The sequence below is a fragment of the Cydia strobilella genome, chromosome 21, assembly GCF_947568885.1.
Source record: "Cydia strobilella chromosome 21, ilCydStro3.1, whole genome shotgun sequence".
In the NCBI taxonomy this organism is placed as follows: domain Eukaryota; kingdom Metazoa; phylum Arthropoda; class Insecta; order Lepidoptera; family Tortricidae; genus Cydia; species Cydia strobilella.
In genome coordinates, this window is record NC_086061.1 from 546,200 (window position 1) to 561,484 (window position 15,285).

The 15,285-nt window shown below is 35.0% G+C and overlaps 1 protein-coding gene and 1 long non-coding RNA gene across 2 annotated transcripts in view; both read left to right on the plus strand.

Annotated features, from left to right (window-relative positions):
* The first annotated feature begins 1,037 nt into the window (after positions 1–1,037).
* LOC134751072 (uncharacterized) overlaps positions 1,038–15,285 on the plus strand; it is a 164,563-nt gene continuing 150,315 nt past the window's right edge. The window contains exon 1 of the long non-coding RNA XR_010128598.1: positions 1,038–1,109. This is a non-coding gene — a long non-coding RNA (uncharacterized LOC134751072). The remainder of the gene's footprint in view (positions 1,110–15,285) is intronic.
* Positions 3,009–6,649, plus strand: LOC134750933 (kallikrein-6-like). The gene is made up of 4 exons (XM_063686187.1): positions 3,009–3,518; positions 5,015–5,267; positions 5,693–5,878; positions 6,404–6,649. The coding sequence occupies exons 1-4, from the start codon at positions 3,289–3,291 to the stop codon at positions 6,620–6,622; spliced, it is 888 nt and encodes a 295-aa protein (XP_063542257.1). The 5' UTR covers positions 3,009–3,288; the 3' UTR covers positions 6,623–6,649.

Sequence of the window (15,285 nt, forward strand, 5' to 3'; positions counted from 1 at the left end):
AGGTAAAGGTACTGTACCAACATAATAAAATTAATATTAAGGTTAACACTCGCGGGATGATAAATCGTGCTAAGATCAGTAACATCAGTGGTGTGAAAACAAGTAGATTTAAGATTTGCTTAAGCATAATTATTAGTTTAAATTCATGTCAGTATAGGTACTACATATTTGCACCCTGTGGCCCCTGTGCGTGAATGATTTGTTAACGTTTTGATGCCACCCCACACAGCGTCTTTTGAGCGTCGGCGCGGCGTCTAGCCAGCGCTATGAAAAATGGCGTTGCTGCGCAATTGCGCCAACTTTGCGTCCAGCAGTAGCCATAGAGTTGACGCCGTTGCTCAGGAGACCTCAGGTGGCCTTTAAATGAGATGTCAGTTCGAATCGAATCTCAAATCAAAGCTATCGAGAGCGGTGAATGTCTGTGCCGGAAACTGTCTTGAACGTTACTCGTCAGAATGTTTCTTTACTGTTCCTGTTCGTATCTTCAATTGACCGAGCGAACACGAATTATCCTCGGAGCAGTGCAGATTTAGCTTTATTGTTCTATCGCAGACGGTACTTGGGGGTAACGAACTGTGTATAAAAATTCGGGCAAGGGCGATTTTGACTCGAGGTCTCAAGGTTCCTTAACAGGCTAAGTTTACGATTTATGTTTTTAAGATCTCATCATAGGCCTTTGCGTCTATAGCAGACGATTTATGCATTGCTGTTTAGACAATGGGTTCGGTGACTATGGAGGCCGATGCGTGAGCGGCACGACCTCCTACATTTTTGGCAGAGAAAACTCATGCCACCTGACCTGAGGTTCCCGTCCCGGTCTGCTTTCTGCGACACCTTCTGCTCCTAACGGATCAAACCAGGCTTGGTCGCATAGCCTTCTCCCCTCCACAACACGCTTGGGTTTAAGATCTGAAGAAATAATAAAAGCATATTATTCACGTCAATCATATATTTTCAATTTTTAATTCAAGCTTTTTATTATGTACTTTTTGTATGTACCTATGTAAGTATGTATGTATGTAATATGTAACTATGTATGTACGGGTCAAATCTTGCAAGTTAAATTTGACCCACTTCCCGGTTTCCGATGAAGCTGAAAATTTGCATACGTGTGTAAGTTGGGTGACAATGCAATATTATGGTACCATCGAGCTGATCTGATGATGGAGACAGGAGGTGGCCAAAGGAAATCCGTGATAAAACAACGCAACCTCATTGTGTTTGGGTTTTTTAGAATTGTCTCGATGAGTATTGAATCACACCGCATGCTTAATACAGTGCTGGGGCCGGCTCTTTGCGGTGCTTGTTCAACGCGTTATTTAAAATTTGTAGGTAGAGTCAGCAATACTAACGTTTTGTTGACTATACTTACGCAGAAAAAGCAACTTGCTGCAGTACACAGGTGCGGTAGTTAAGTTAGGACGGACGTACGTTTCTTTACATTTGCAGGTACAGAATCCTACAAACTAAATTTGAAATGTGCTGTTAGCAGCTAACAGCGTAGCGTAGCTAGAGTAGCCATAAAAGCAAATGCTGACTTTTTAATACATTAAGTGTTAAGATGCACCTTAAAGAGCTTGCAGTGGAATTAGAAAATGCTGACTGCGCAACAGGGTGACAATTTTCCTTAATGTATTGCTAATCTTTTTTCGCTCTTTTTCTTTGTCATTATGTAAAATGATAGTAGGTGCGAGGAGGCGACATGTTATGAGACTGGCGTGAGATACATTGGGCATGTACAAAATGTTTAGTAAAATTAAATCATGATTACACACATCAAGCAGTTCATGCTCTAAAGGTGCCCCTATAAAATCGAAACAACGCTTTTATGCTTTGAAAATAGTCAATTATATAGGTACATTATGCCACATTGGCTATAACTTTCACCATGATTGGCGTATTGTAAAGTTAAGTGAAATAATTAAAATATCTTAACGTAGCAGATATTAAAAGTTTTAATTGACTCACGTTTCCATAAATAATATTTCCCTCGGCACATAAAGATGATATAGCTAGGTTAACATAAAGCTCATAAAAATCATCAAATTGAGATTCGATTTACAATAACAGTAGGTAGAAGTGAACAAGAAAAAAAAGAGCCCAGAATATAACGCTCCTCTTATTAAACCGTTCCGGAGATAACAATTTTAAAATTGGTTGCTCGGAAATTCTGTTTACAGGAATTATAATTTACAAGTGTTTCAAGCTCCGAAAGGGTTAAATTCTAGTGCTGATTGTGAAATTCATATCAGAACTTGGAAACAGTTACTGGTAAGAAGTAGGTACTTAACATAATATTAAGTAAATATGGTCTATTATACGATTATCTTCTTCTTCTATACGAATACGTATAGAAGAAGAAGATAATCCTATAATAGACAAGTAATGAAACATACAGGCTAACTAAATAACATGATTCATATATAAGTCATATAAAGAAGTATGATTCATATACTGATGTCAGTGTACATGAACGATGAAACACCGTGGGATTGTGATTGAAAATAATTAATTATTTATTATTGTGTTAATAATGATGAAATTGATAATTCGATGAATACCTATATTAGGTAATCCGTATTTTTTGACATTTAGATTTTTATTCTAGAAAGTTTCTAGACTAGTATTTTTTTATACAATTTTGGTGTTTGACGATCCTTTTGTGAATTCTTATTATTAAGTTTGACATATCTATAATAATTCAATGTTTTTAAGAATAATAATAACTGCATCAATAAATTGCTCTGATATTTAGATTAGGGTAATATTTCAAACTTGACAATTTAAAAGTGCTTGTTGCTAGGCCTATTTGAATAAAGATTATATTGACTTTGACTTTGACTTTGACCGTTTAAATTGGCCTGATAATCGTAGTGAACCCACCACCCATACTAGCAACATATCAAACTATGGCATGTGCATTTGTTTTACTGTGGCATCCAAACTTCCAGAGGGATTAATCGGAGCTCAGGATTATACCACCTAAATATAGAGCTGTAACGAAATTAGTTTGAACAAAAATAGGACTGAAGTTAGTTGCATAAATGCATTGTTACAAAATGAAACGTCAATATTTACGATTGCGATGTTTACAAAATCACCTAGCACTATTTGCCGCCATTTTACTATTCGGCTTTTAAACTCGAAACATCCATTGTAATGCGATTACCACTAAATTGGATTACAAGTCAGCAGACCGTTTTACAAAAAGTTATTTGAATAGATTTTTTACATCGTTCCACCATTGTGATTTCACTTTCACGAAACTTTCACGAATCAAATCAAAATATGTTATTTATAGTGATCTTTATTTTAAAAGCATTGTTTTGCAATTTAACGGAGAGTTCTTTGAAAACTTTACAAAATGCGACTACGTACGACCTGGGAGACCATAAGATAGTGTCGAGTAGCAATGTGTTTCCTTACGTGGCGGCCATTTTGAACAAGTCTAAATATCTGTGCGCGGGAGCATTGATAGACGAGTCCTGGGTTCTGACGGTTGCGGATTCAGTGTTCTTGTAAGTTGTTCTTTTAATTGTAAGCAATGTCGGTAAGGTATACCGTGTAGTCACTTGTATTCATTTTCATTTTTTCATTTTTCATAAACTCAAAAATCGTGTCGAATGTATAAAAATATTTCCGATGCTTGGACGTACGGTTTCTTGCTTGTTTGCTTTTTTAATAGGTATGTGTAAGCAACTTGTATTTTTGGGGTAAAAGTGGAGCTTTTATTTAACTTGCCCTGTTAGTATGTATGTTAGTATGGGTCAAATCTTGGAAACCAAACTTGACGCACTTCCCGATTTCCGATAGTTGAAATTTTGCAAAGACATGTAAAAAATCGGATGATAATGCAATATTATGATGACATGGAGCTGATCTGATGATGGAGACAGGAGGTGGCCATGGGAACTCTGTGATAATAAATCGCAAACTAATTGTGTTTGGGGTTGTTAGAATTGTGGAAAGAAATGTACAGTCAATGATAAAAGCTTCTACCAAAAATGAATTTTATGCCAAAAACATATATCGTCTATATTTTATACTATTGTACGAATTAATCTCGTTCATGCACAAGTGAGAAATTGGATTTTGCGATAAATAACTTATTCATCGAGAACACTTTACACAAGAATAAATCGTTAAAGGAATACTTCACTATATGGTATTCCAATGAGGTTCCATTTCAAATATATCTTCATATATCTTCACCGCTCCCCTCTATATGTCTTAAGTTCAGTCACAAATCATCCTCTCCCGCAAGAAAGATTTTTCATTCGTTGCTTTATAAATGTAAATATTTCTATAAATGTTTACAGCTTTACTGCTAAACATTTTCACGGTAGATTACATTGAAAATCGGCGTAGACGTTAAATGTGGCGACTCAAACCCAAACCTTAACATGGTTGCCTTTTCATGCGTTTACTCTTTGATGCGGTTTGCGTCCTTTGCTTGTAAGAGTAAATATTTAGGCACGAAAATAAAATGAAAATGGTAATTAAAAATTCATATTAAATAAATAAATAATTTTATACAGATTATAGAGATTACAGATAAAAGAAACCATGGAAGTTAGTGGTTTTATTAATTTGATTTTAAAGTACGTATTCATTAATTTTAACGTACTTAAGAGGAAAAGGGACGGCCGCTTATCCATACAAACGTAGTCCCCATTTTCCTCTCTAGATATTAACATTATGGAAAATGTTTTTACATCATTTGATGTATACTAACGATAGCTGTGCCTCTACGTTTGACTTTTTTTATATATTTTTTATTATTGTAAAAATTTGGAGCGAATAACAGATTTCATATAATTTTTTAAATGCTCCTAACTCTTATAATAATTAAAAATTCGAAAAAATCTAACGTAGGTGCATGGCTGTAGTTTATATACAAAAAAATGTATCTAAATATTTTCAATAATATTAATATCCATGTAGGAAAATGAGGACTAACTGTATGAAAAGCCAATTTTGCGCGGGTCCTCCACTTTCGTCTTAATACTTTTAGATTCCGCGATTCTCTAAGACTGATCCACGTTCGCCTTGGAAGCATCAACAACAAGAAGGGCGGTAGACAACTGCCTATAAAGCTAATCGAATTTCATCCTTATTTCGATGACCAAAAGCCTGAGTTTGACATAGCACTCATCCAGCTGGCTCAGAGAGTGAGACTGACTCCGAATTTGAACCCTATTAGGTTGCAACGGAAACCGAAAGAGGTTATGGCTACGCATTTCATAGTCACTGCTTGGCCGGCGCAGGTATGTAAGTTATATTTGGACAAAGATAAGGATTAGATGTGGGCTTGTAGAAAATTAACGCTGTTCTATCCCATCAACACAGATATTTAAATAAATGCCAAGCTGAAGGCTAAATTGGCCGGCAATCCCTTATTTTCCTGTATCTGCAGTAATCCTATTTAACAGTGGTAAATGGTATCTTGAAAACGTTCTCGGGTAATCAGATGTATCTTTGCAGAAGCACTCTAAAATCTGAATTATGGCAACTCCAGATATCGCAATATGGTGCATCTCACGTATAATTTGTCTACATGCTCTTTTGCTACTTACTGTATCATACCGTGGCTGGATCACTGGTCTGAAAAAAGAATTCATTAACAGTCTAATGTCTATCCTAAACCGAACCACTTCCAAAGAAATCAATGTTGATATTTTACGCTTCACAGCACACCAGTTCTGCAGAACTATATAAAGTGGCATCAGTACAGGACATACAGCGCAGGCGTACGTTGCAAGTGGCGCACCTGCACCCGACGAAGCCGGACCAGTGCGCTGAGGTGCTCGAGGAGCTTGGCTTTTTGAAAACTAACATCATGTGTTTGGACCAAAGCGTGGGGATAGATCCGTGCTCGGTAAGTTCTTCTATAGTATTTCATACAATCGTGATATAACTAAGTCGAGTATCGTGTTTATTTCTCGAAGCTTGCTAAGTGGCCTAAGTAAGGTATAAGATAGGAAAACTTGATTATATCACTATTGCATATAATATTTTTTTAAGAAATATATTGTTTTCTAAAAATTGAAAACTGAATTAGAATATAAGTATGAATATTTAATATAAAAATAATATTTAAAAGCCTGACTAAGTTATTTTTAACACAATCAATATAACGTCGTTCTTGACAAAACGTCAAGATATTTCCCCAACACGCATATTACAATCGTGTTTCATTGCCAAACCATCCGAAGTTTGTATTATACTTCGTGACTATATCTTAATGATAATGATGATTGATAAAAACTACCCCTTATTTTGCATTCATACATAAGTTACATAGGAATAGAAGTGTAAGTGACTGCAGTAAAGCAAATGATCGAAACAACATTTCTTTTAGTTACCTACATTATTAAAATAAACTATGTAATTGTTTGTCCAGAGAGACGTCGGCGCCCCAGTGGTCCTAAACGGCATCCTGTGGGGCGTAGTTTCCTCATGGGCGCCCGAGGACTGCGACTTGCTGCCGGGACCCACCTTCGTGACGCTGGCGTCCGCACCCAACATAAGCTCCTGGATACACGCCACCATGCGCGGCGTCAAGTGGCGCAATTGGACGCTCTTTGACACGGACTATGAGGATTACGATGACGATGATTGAGTGGCTGTGAAATTAGTAATTTGATGGATGGGTAAAATAATTGGTTGATTAACTTTGTGCTGTTTATTATTAAATGAAATGAAACTTGGTTTTGCATTGCACAATTCTGATCCATATATATTAAAGTGTTCACTTGTGCAGTTATGGTCACAATCCTCAGTTTCGAGGATATGACGCAGAACAAAGAACAAAAGCTTTCTGTGCGGAAACACAGTTGTAGGATTTAAGATAAATCACTTTAAAGCATAATTGCACGGTATTAAGCTCCCGGAAATCTTCAAAAGATTATAGTGCGACTATAACTTGGTTTCCAGTTCTTTTGTAGTTGACAGACTATGATGTAGATCAGATTTTCCATTTAAACAAGGAGGAAAATATTCCTATATTTTCTCATCCCTTGAAACGGTAAGCAATGCTAAACTGATCGTTCAACACCCGAATTTCTTATTTGACACCTATCTGAATTAGGCCAATCAAATTAGATCCAAATAAGTTTTTGGAAAAAATAGTACATTTCGATGCTAGTGCGGAAAGTATGTCACTACAATATGAATGACATTGACATTGTCTTAGAATGACATTTCCGCACGTGTATCGAACGACGTTTTTTAATACAGTTGCGAAAAAATAAGAAAAGCAACAAGGAACGGAATTCGAAACTTTTATATTATTAATTCTGTGACACCATTGACATTGACATTATGAAGAAGTGTTTTTCCAGCTTTTATTCGACTAGAATTGATTTTGTTATTATTATTGAACCCACTTTAATGAGTTTTTTTTTTCAAATGCATGTTCTATAAGACAGAAACAATTGTAAATATTAAAACATTGTACTATTATTACCTAAATATCGTTATTTATGATTATTTGTGTATCGTTTATTTATAAAAACAATATCGAATGTTGCCTTTGGAAACTTAAAACATTCTTGCAGTAAGAAAATACGCCTCTTCTTTGACAGGCGTTCCGTTCCATTCAGACAACTTATTAAGAACGGTTTTTCAACATTAAAAAATAAACGTGTTATAATACTTATAATGATGAAGAGGTAAGTAATAAAATATGAAATATGTATATTTTTCGTATTCTTACATTAACAGTGGGTTTTTATGTTGATTACGACGTTTAAATGAAACTAATATTAACACTTTTTTTTATACCACGTCGGTGGCAATCAAGCATACATCCCGCCTGATGGTAAGCAGTTACCGTAGCCTATGGACGCCTAACACTCATCAATAAGTAATCATGAATTGGAACAAGTAAAAATTTAAAAAAATTGGAAAATTAAAAAGCACTAGTTCGCGAAAACCAACTTTCCGCACGCTAAACAGCCACGAAAAAATTAGCACTTTTTGAGCAACTGTATTAAAAAAAACATTTTCGTTATCACTGACCACTTTTTTTTCCACAGGCAACTAATACTCATCGAGACATTTCTAAAAACTCCAAACACAATTAGCTTGCATTGTTTTATCATAGAGTTCCCATGGCCACCTCCTATCTCCATCATTAGATCAGCTCCATGTCATCACAATATTCCATTCCATCCGATTTACATATGTATGCCAAATTTGAGCTCAATCGGAAATCGGGAAGTGGGACAAACTTAGCTTCCAAGATTTGACCCACACTAACTAACAGGACAAGTTAAATAGCGTTCTGAGGAATTAACTTCCAGCAAGCTAGAAATTGTTTTATAATACTCTCATTTTGTCCTAAATTCGTGTAATCCGAGATTGCTCCATCCCAGGAGGTGTGAATTAATTTTTGCTCTTTTTCAGTTTTTTACTTGTAAATCGAAAACGGTACGTCCGACGGAAAATTTGTTCTAATCACGATGAATGTTTTTGCAAAACTTTTTTTTTGCGATTTACTATTGCGAAAATGTGTTACATACATCATTATAGAACTTCTGTATGAAATATATTTCTGTGGTGTATTGCAGAGTAAAGTTAGAAGAAATTTTACAAGCTTATTTGCCAACATGTTCCGCTGAAGTTAGTTCTGTGTGACTTGGCAGATTAAAGTTCCATTTGCTTTTAAGCTTTTAGTTTGTTTTGTGGAAGACAAGTGTCTATGCAAGTAGCCTTAAGTATGATGAAGCTTAGATGGCAGTGAGGTAACGAACAGTTTGTTTGTCAGTCAATTACACAAGTTAGTTATAATCGAACTTAAACTATCGTGAGACATATTTCAAAATATTTAGATCAGTACGGTGCGGTACCGCTGCGGACACTCGTGCCTGAGGAAGGATTTCCAAAGAATCCAAAACATGTCGCCAAAAGCGACTAAAAATAATAGTGAGTGAAACCGTACTGATCTAAATATTTTGAAATTACTTATACAATAAAGGATACAAATCACAAAATAAATTACAACTAAAAATTAAAACTACAATAAAAATAAACCGCTCCCTGCCATTCCTGGTGAGAAGGTGCCCATGATGCTAGCAGGATTAAATATAAGGAAATTAAAACACTAAAATATGTAATGTGTTCGGTTAGTTATTCATGAAATTAACCTGGATACGGATTATATCGCGTATAATGAATTTAAAACCCATCCTGACATTTAAAAACCCTTTTCTCAAAAATGGACGGCAAAGTCGACGTTTCCGGTTAAAAATTAGGTCGCGAAGTTCGTAGTTTATGGTCAGTCAAAAAATTAAAAAGTTAAAAACATTGCAGTCTCGATTTCGGGACTGCAATGTTGCATACAAATTCCATTATTTGTCGAGTTCCAAACTTTTTAAAAGTTGAAGTGGCCATATCAAATGAAGGCATAGGTCCATTAAACAGCCAAACAGATGATCAGTACTTATTATTATAATGTTGGTACTGCGACTATTTAGCTGTCTCAAATAGGTTGGCGTATTTTCGTCAGAAAAATACACTTCGTTTTTCAATTAAAAAATAAATAAAAAGGCGGCACAACAAATCTTATCAATTGTTTTTACTTTTTTCTGTGAAAATATATACGTAAGAACGTTGCTTCTGTAAAATATTTCTATTATATTTGTATTTATTGCGCCATTTTTGAGAAAAGCACTATATATGACTCGGCAGGAAGGCTACTTGCTGGCTTCGGATTCAATTAAACGGACTCCCAAGGTCGTCCGTTTAAAACGAATCCTCAGACAGCAAGTAGCCACTTCCGAGCCTCGACAATAATGTACTATTACAGAGTTATGAAAACGTTTACATATTAAACCTCACCGAAATCTTTGTGCAATTGGAACCATTGTTACTTTATATTGGTTCTAAAAAGGCGTTGTTACCAAACACGTTTTCCAGGCAGCATACATTGCCTTTCCATGCATTTATAAAACCTTATTGGCGCAGTCATTTTTTCATCCTACCGGTTCAGATTTGAGCAGCCAATATGCTTTTTTATCGTGATTTTACGTGGGCAGATTGAAATCTCGCTGAGCGAATGAAACCAGAATGAATAAAAAACGACAATGACTGTGTACGATTTGCAGCGGTTGGGCTTGCCCCAATCATGTGTATGGCGCAAATGGAGATTTTAAACGTTTATATCGAATTCGGGAATATCGAGTATATGATCAAAAGAGATTTATATTTTTTACTTAACGCTGAGATAGATATTCGCTTCGGATCCTGTAGCTCATTTTACAAAACAAAACAAAAGATATACGCTTACAAAAGTTATACGCTTAATATTTTTCTACCCTATTGACAAATGTAGGATTGTTATATTTCTCAAGTTTATGCACCTATTTATTAGCTTAATTTATGTCATAATGAGCTATCTGAAATATTAAACCTACTTTTAATTACGCCAGTTTCTATCAGATATTTCATGTTCATCGCAAGCGCGTTCATGAGCTAAATCTCGCTTTATTAAAGTATTCAATATGCCACAAACTTTCCATCTAGTCTATCACTGTCGTATCCTAGACGCTCAGTTTTCTTAAATTACAAGTCTCAAAGAAACAGGAGAGATTGTCAGTCAGCCACGAATGTATGTATGTATGCAGCTACATGATGTATAGGTATAGCAGAATGATTTGATGAAAAACTATCACCACAAGCATTAAGGTGCCGTTCGGATGTTTCGGCTCGGAGCTTTCACATTTGCGGCAGCAAGGAAATCGGCAGTATGTGTAGCACTGCAATACTGCTGCGGGTATGCTGGTACAGTCTGAATCAGAACGGTATCTTTATTCTCTTAGTAACAAGTCACAATCATGGCATTGAAATACATGTTAAATAAGAAGTACCATATGGTACCATATTGCATCTCGTAATCTAATTAAACACGTTTTCGTTTCCCGGAAACAAGCAAAATTTTAATTTAGCTTGATTTTGATCAGAGTTAGTATAAAATTGCACCAAACTGCAATACCGAAATAATAGACATATAGTTTATTATGATTATATAAACTTCTACGGCATAAAATCAGTATTGAGAACAATTGCTTAACAATATTACCTTATATCATAGAGTAACTTATACTAGAGCGGTACTGTCATAGTAAATTTTGTAACCCCAGTAAATTCACTGCCATCTGTCGACACACTTTAAAACTAAAAATGAAGATTTATAAAAATACGATAGAATGTATTTAAATATAGATAAATGATTTTTTTTATCTGCATTAATTATTTTTATGATTTTGACCCATGTTCTTTCACTGATATGCGTTAAAATTGTTAAATAACAAACGAAACCGTCAACGCCATCTATACGACTGTAGGCCAAAATTAGTAGCGCCCTCTGAACGAGAATCAAATTTTCTTGATTTTCGAGGCACGTTTTTTCCTTAGACTGTATCCATCTATTACGGAGTTATATCTATCTTTGCTTATATTAACTGGAAGAGATCCCTCAAAGGGATAAGTTCGCCTTTGTACATCTTATTATTTGTACCATGTAATTTTTAATATGTATATTTGTACAATAAAGAGTTTACTACTACAACTACTACTTCGCACTACTGAGAGGACATTCGGCGCCCGATCAACTAGTTCCACATAAAAGTCAAGAGCATGATAACGGATACTGTTTGTATAGGTAGAATGTTTAGGTAAGCAGTGTCTATTTTCATTCCTCTTAAGTGCACAGAAAACTGAGCGGCGGCCGGAAATTGAAAGACACTAGTTAAACATAGCGAACATATCAAAACAAAACAGGAAAACTAGGAAATTTAGGAATTTAGGAGTCACTTGTAGGTATTTGTATTTATTGGTCATCTGGCTAAGGTGGGTAGCATCATACTCGCATACAATAAAGCAGTCTCAGCTCGGTGTTTGTTTGATTCACGACTCCCAAACTGCGTACCTTGACATGGCGCAGTCGGTAGGATACGAACCTACGCTCCCATAGGGACAGTGTCAAGACTGACATAATACGCTTCATCTACGTAATTTACTTTCTATACATCTCGCTCGCACTAATGTGTCAGTACACAGCTTAATTTCTACATTTATCGTCTACCTTACCAAGAGCAGTAAACTATTTCATTGTGTTTCCATTAAATGCTATTAGTTCTGCATCCCATTTAATACTGCAAACATCCGCAATTTAACGAAATTAAAGACACCTAGCCAATTAAACTCGATTCAAAGAACTTAATCATAAAAAAACTCGCTACTTTTAGCATCGTGCGTTTGAACAACAGTTTTAAAATAAGCGTTTTAAGTCTTAATCTCCTAGATAGTTCTCCTAGGAAGTAAGGATTCCGTTGGAAACAAATTACTCGCGATTCCTTTGATATAAATGGAAGTGTTTTTAAAAGGTAATTATTAGTTCGTTTAATGTTTATAAATGTTTGTTGAAGTTTCTAATGTCCGTTTAAAACGTTTCAATAGAAAAAAAAATAATTTTAAATTAATTTAATTAAAAATTTCATTAAAAAAATTTTTAAGTTAAATTTAATATTTTAGGGGATAAGCTTTAATTTAAATTTTTATAAAAAAAAAATAACGCAAATTTGAGCACTTAGTTCAAAAAATAGGATAGGTAATCCCCATAGGTAGTTACGTCTATGTCCACGAATGTCTAGTCCTAATAGCCCTTTACAGTTGATAACTTTAATGTGAACTTTCATTTGCAAAATCACAGTAATATTAATTTTATTGTTGTGTTGGTATAGGTTATAATTTTATTCAGCATGCATTCAGTTCAGTACCTACTTGTTTTAAAATTAACAGTATTAAATAATAACCTCTAGGTCTTGACTAACCTAGACAATTTTACACTGGTATTATGAATATGTATTATTAATATTGTGTCCTGAAATTAATCTACTAGGCAAGTAAATACTACACTAACTATACCTATTTGTAAGCTGTAAGATTTTTTTATATTTTTAACTAACTATCAGTTTATTAATATTGTCTTCGGTTACCGCGATAGTTACTCATGAAATAAAACTATGAAAACGGATTATATCGCGTATATTGAATTTACAGTCACCCGTTGACCACGAACGCTGTAAAGGGTTCGAAACGTCGGGATGTATTATAAATTCAATATACGCGATATAATCCGTTTTCATAGTTTTATTTCATATCAGTTTATTAATTATATCCTACAGCTAATAAGCAATAACCCAATTTTATAAAACCATTCAAACTATTTTCCACTACATGAGAATCATGAATTAGATATGTTTTATTCGAATAAATATAGGTACCTACTTACTATCAAAGCCAAAAAAAACTAGAGTGAATCAGTGAACATTTCATGAAAACATAGAGGCGGATGTCAGTTCAATGTCCTTTGACATGTTCACCCTGTAAATTTACATAATTTTTCAATCCGTCCCTTCCGTTCCCGAGAGTTTGGTCTAACTAAAAAGACATACTCGCGGGTATTTGTTATTATCGGGTTAGCAGCATAATCTCACTAAGTTAGTTGGTGGAATTGAGAATCTACCTAGAACCCTAGTTCCTTGCTCACCAAAAAAGGTCACTAGTCATTAATTAATTAATTTTGTGCTACGAATTCTACTGAACTAAATGTTTCAGATAGATGAAGTCATTCGGTTTCTACCGATACTCTATGTGGGCATAATGAAGTAAGCCCAAAACTACGTCGTAATAACGATTAGTCTTTACTTTGCGGTAAATGAAAGGGGATGTCAGCAGGGAATTACCCGGATCAAAATAAAGGAAATCCTTACACATAACACAATATTTGAGTTGAATACATATTTTATGTGTATTATGAAGAAGTAGAATATATTAAATGATGACTAATAAGCATTAACGATTTTGCATGATAAAACGATGTATTCTACCGTGATCTGGCTCGTAATTTCATATTATTTTAATATCATTATAAACTATTTTGTAAAGAAGTTTTAGACTAGTAACCATTCAGCTAATAAGAAAATTTTTGCTGCCGCTATGTTCAATGCTTTAGACTCAACCCTACGAGGTAATAATATATATTTAGTCCTCCACATCGATTTCAATGACGGCGACCTCAACAATCAAGGTTTCTCCCTCTCATGAGCTCTTATGTGGCTGGCCAGGCCAAACTTGCTCTTAAAAACTCTTTTACACTCACGACAGTACAGTTGACCGGCCGCATTGTACGTATACACGTAGGAGGGCTTAGGTCTTTCCTTGCGCAATTGCCGTTTTACATCTAACGTCGTGAGGCGTAATATGTTATGTATCCGTAACATCTGAGACACGCGTGCTGACTTGTCTTTCAGTAGGGTAGATATGCCGATTCCCGCTGAAATGACATCACTATGCCAGTATGATGTCAGTCATATGATGTCATGATGACGTCATTTGAGGGACGTCATAGTGACGTCATTTGCGCTGGAATCGGCATATCTACCCTACTTCTTTCACTTATGTTAATATCTTAATTTTTTCTGTTAATATTTTATGACAGTACTATGATAATACTTGGACCATAATTTGGACCGTCGCGTATAACGACGTAATTATGACGTGACGTTATGATATTAATACTATTACTTATTCTGTGACAGTACGTTAAGTACGTACTGTATAAACAGCAACACTCCTGACCTGTATATCGGTGAACCTTACAACAAAAGGCATAAAGTCCACCGATGTAAAATTAACAGTATGGGCGATGGTACTAGGCAGAAATGTTGTAACCATACACAGTTTTTAATACATTTTTTGAAGTCATACCTCTATGTTTGTTACTAACAAATTTAAATGAGTAACTTTTGCAAATTGAATAATTATAAGTTTTTTGGAAAAAAAAAATTTTGGTACAAGCTTTTATCGCTGACTGTACTTTTCTTTCCACAGGTAACTACTCATCAGGACATTTCTAAAAAAGTAAAAACCCCAAACACGATTAGGGTTGCGTTGTTTTATCACAGAGTTCCTATAGCCACCTCCTGTCTCTATCATCAGATCAGCTCGATGGTACAATAATATTTCATCGTCACCCGGCTTACATATGTATGCAAATTTTCAGCTTTATTGGAAGTCGGGAAGTTGGTCAAATTTAACTTGCACGATTTGACACGTACATATGTACATACATACATAGGTACATTGCAAGTTAATTAAAAGCTTGTAATAAAAACATACCCATGTAGCGTTTAAAACTCTGTTAAACAACAATGTAACTAAGCAACTAAGAAATTATTACTTGTAGTAAACAGCATTGTATGCAGACGTGAATTTCTA

Coding starts and splice junctions, on each gene's coding strand:
- LOC134750933 (XM_063686187.1), top strand. CDS start 3,289: ATGTTATTTATAGTGATCTTTATTTTAAAAGCATTGTTTTGCAATTTA. Junction 3,519..5,014: donor GTTGCGGATTCAGTGTTCTT/GTAAGTTGTTCT, acceptor TAATACTTTTAG/ATTCCGCGATTCTCTAAGAC. Junction 5,268..5,692: donor TCACTGCTTGGCCGGCGCAG/GTATGTAAGTTA, acceptor TACGCTTCACAG/CACACCAGTTCTGCAGAACT.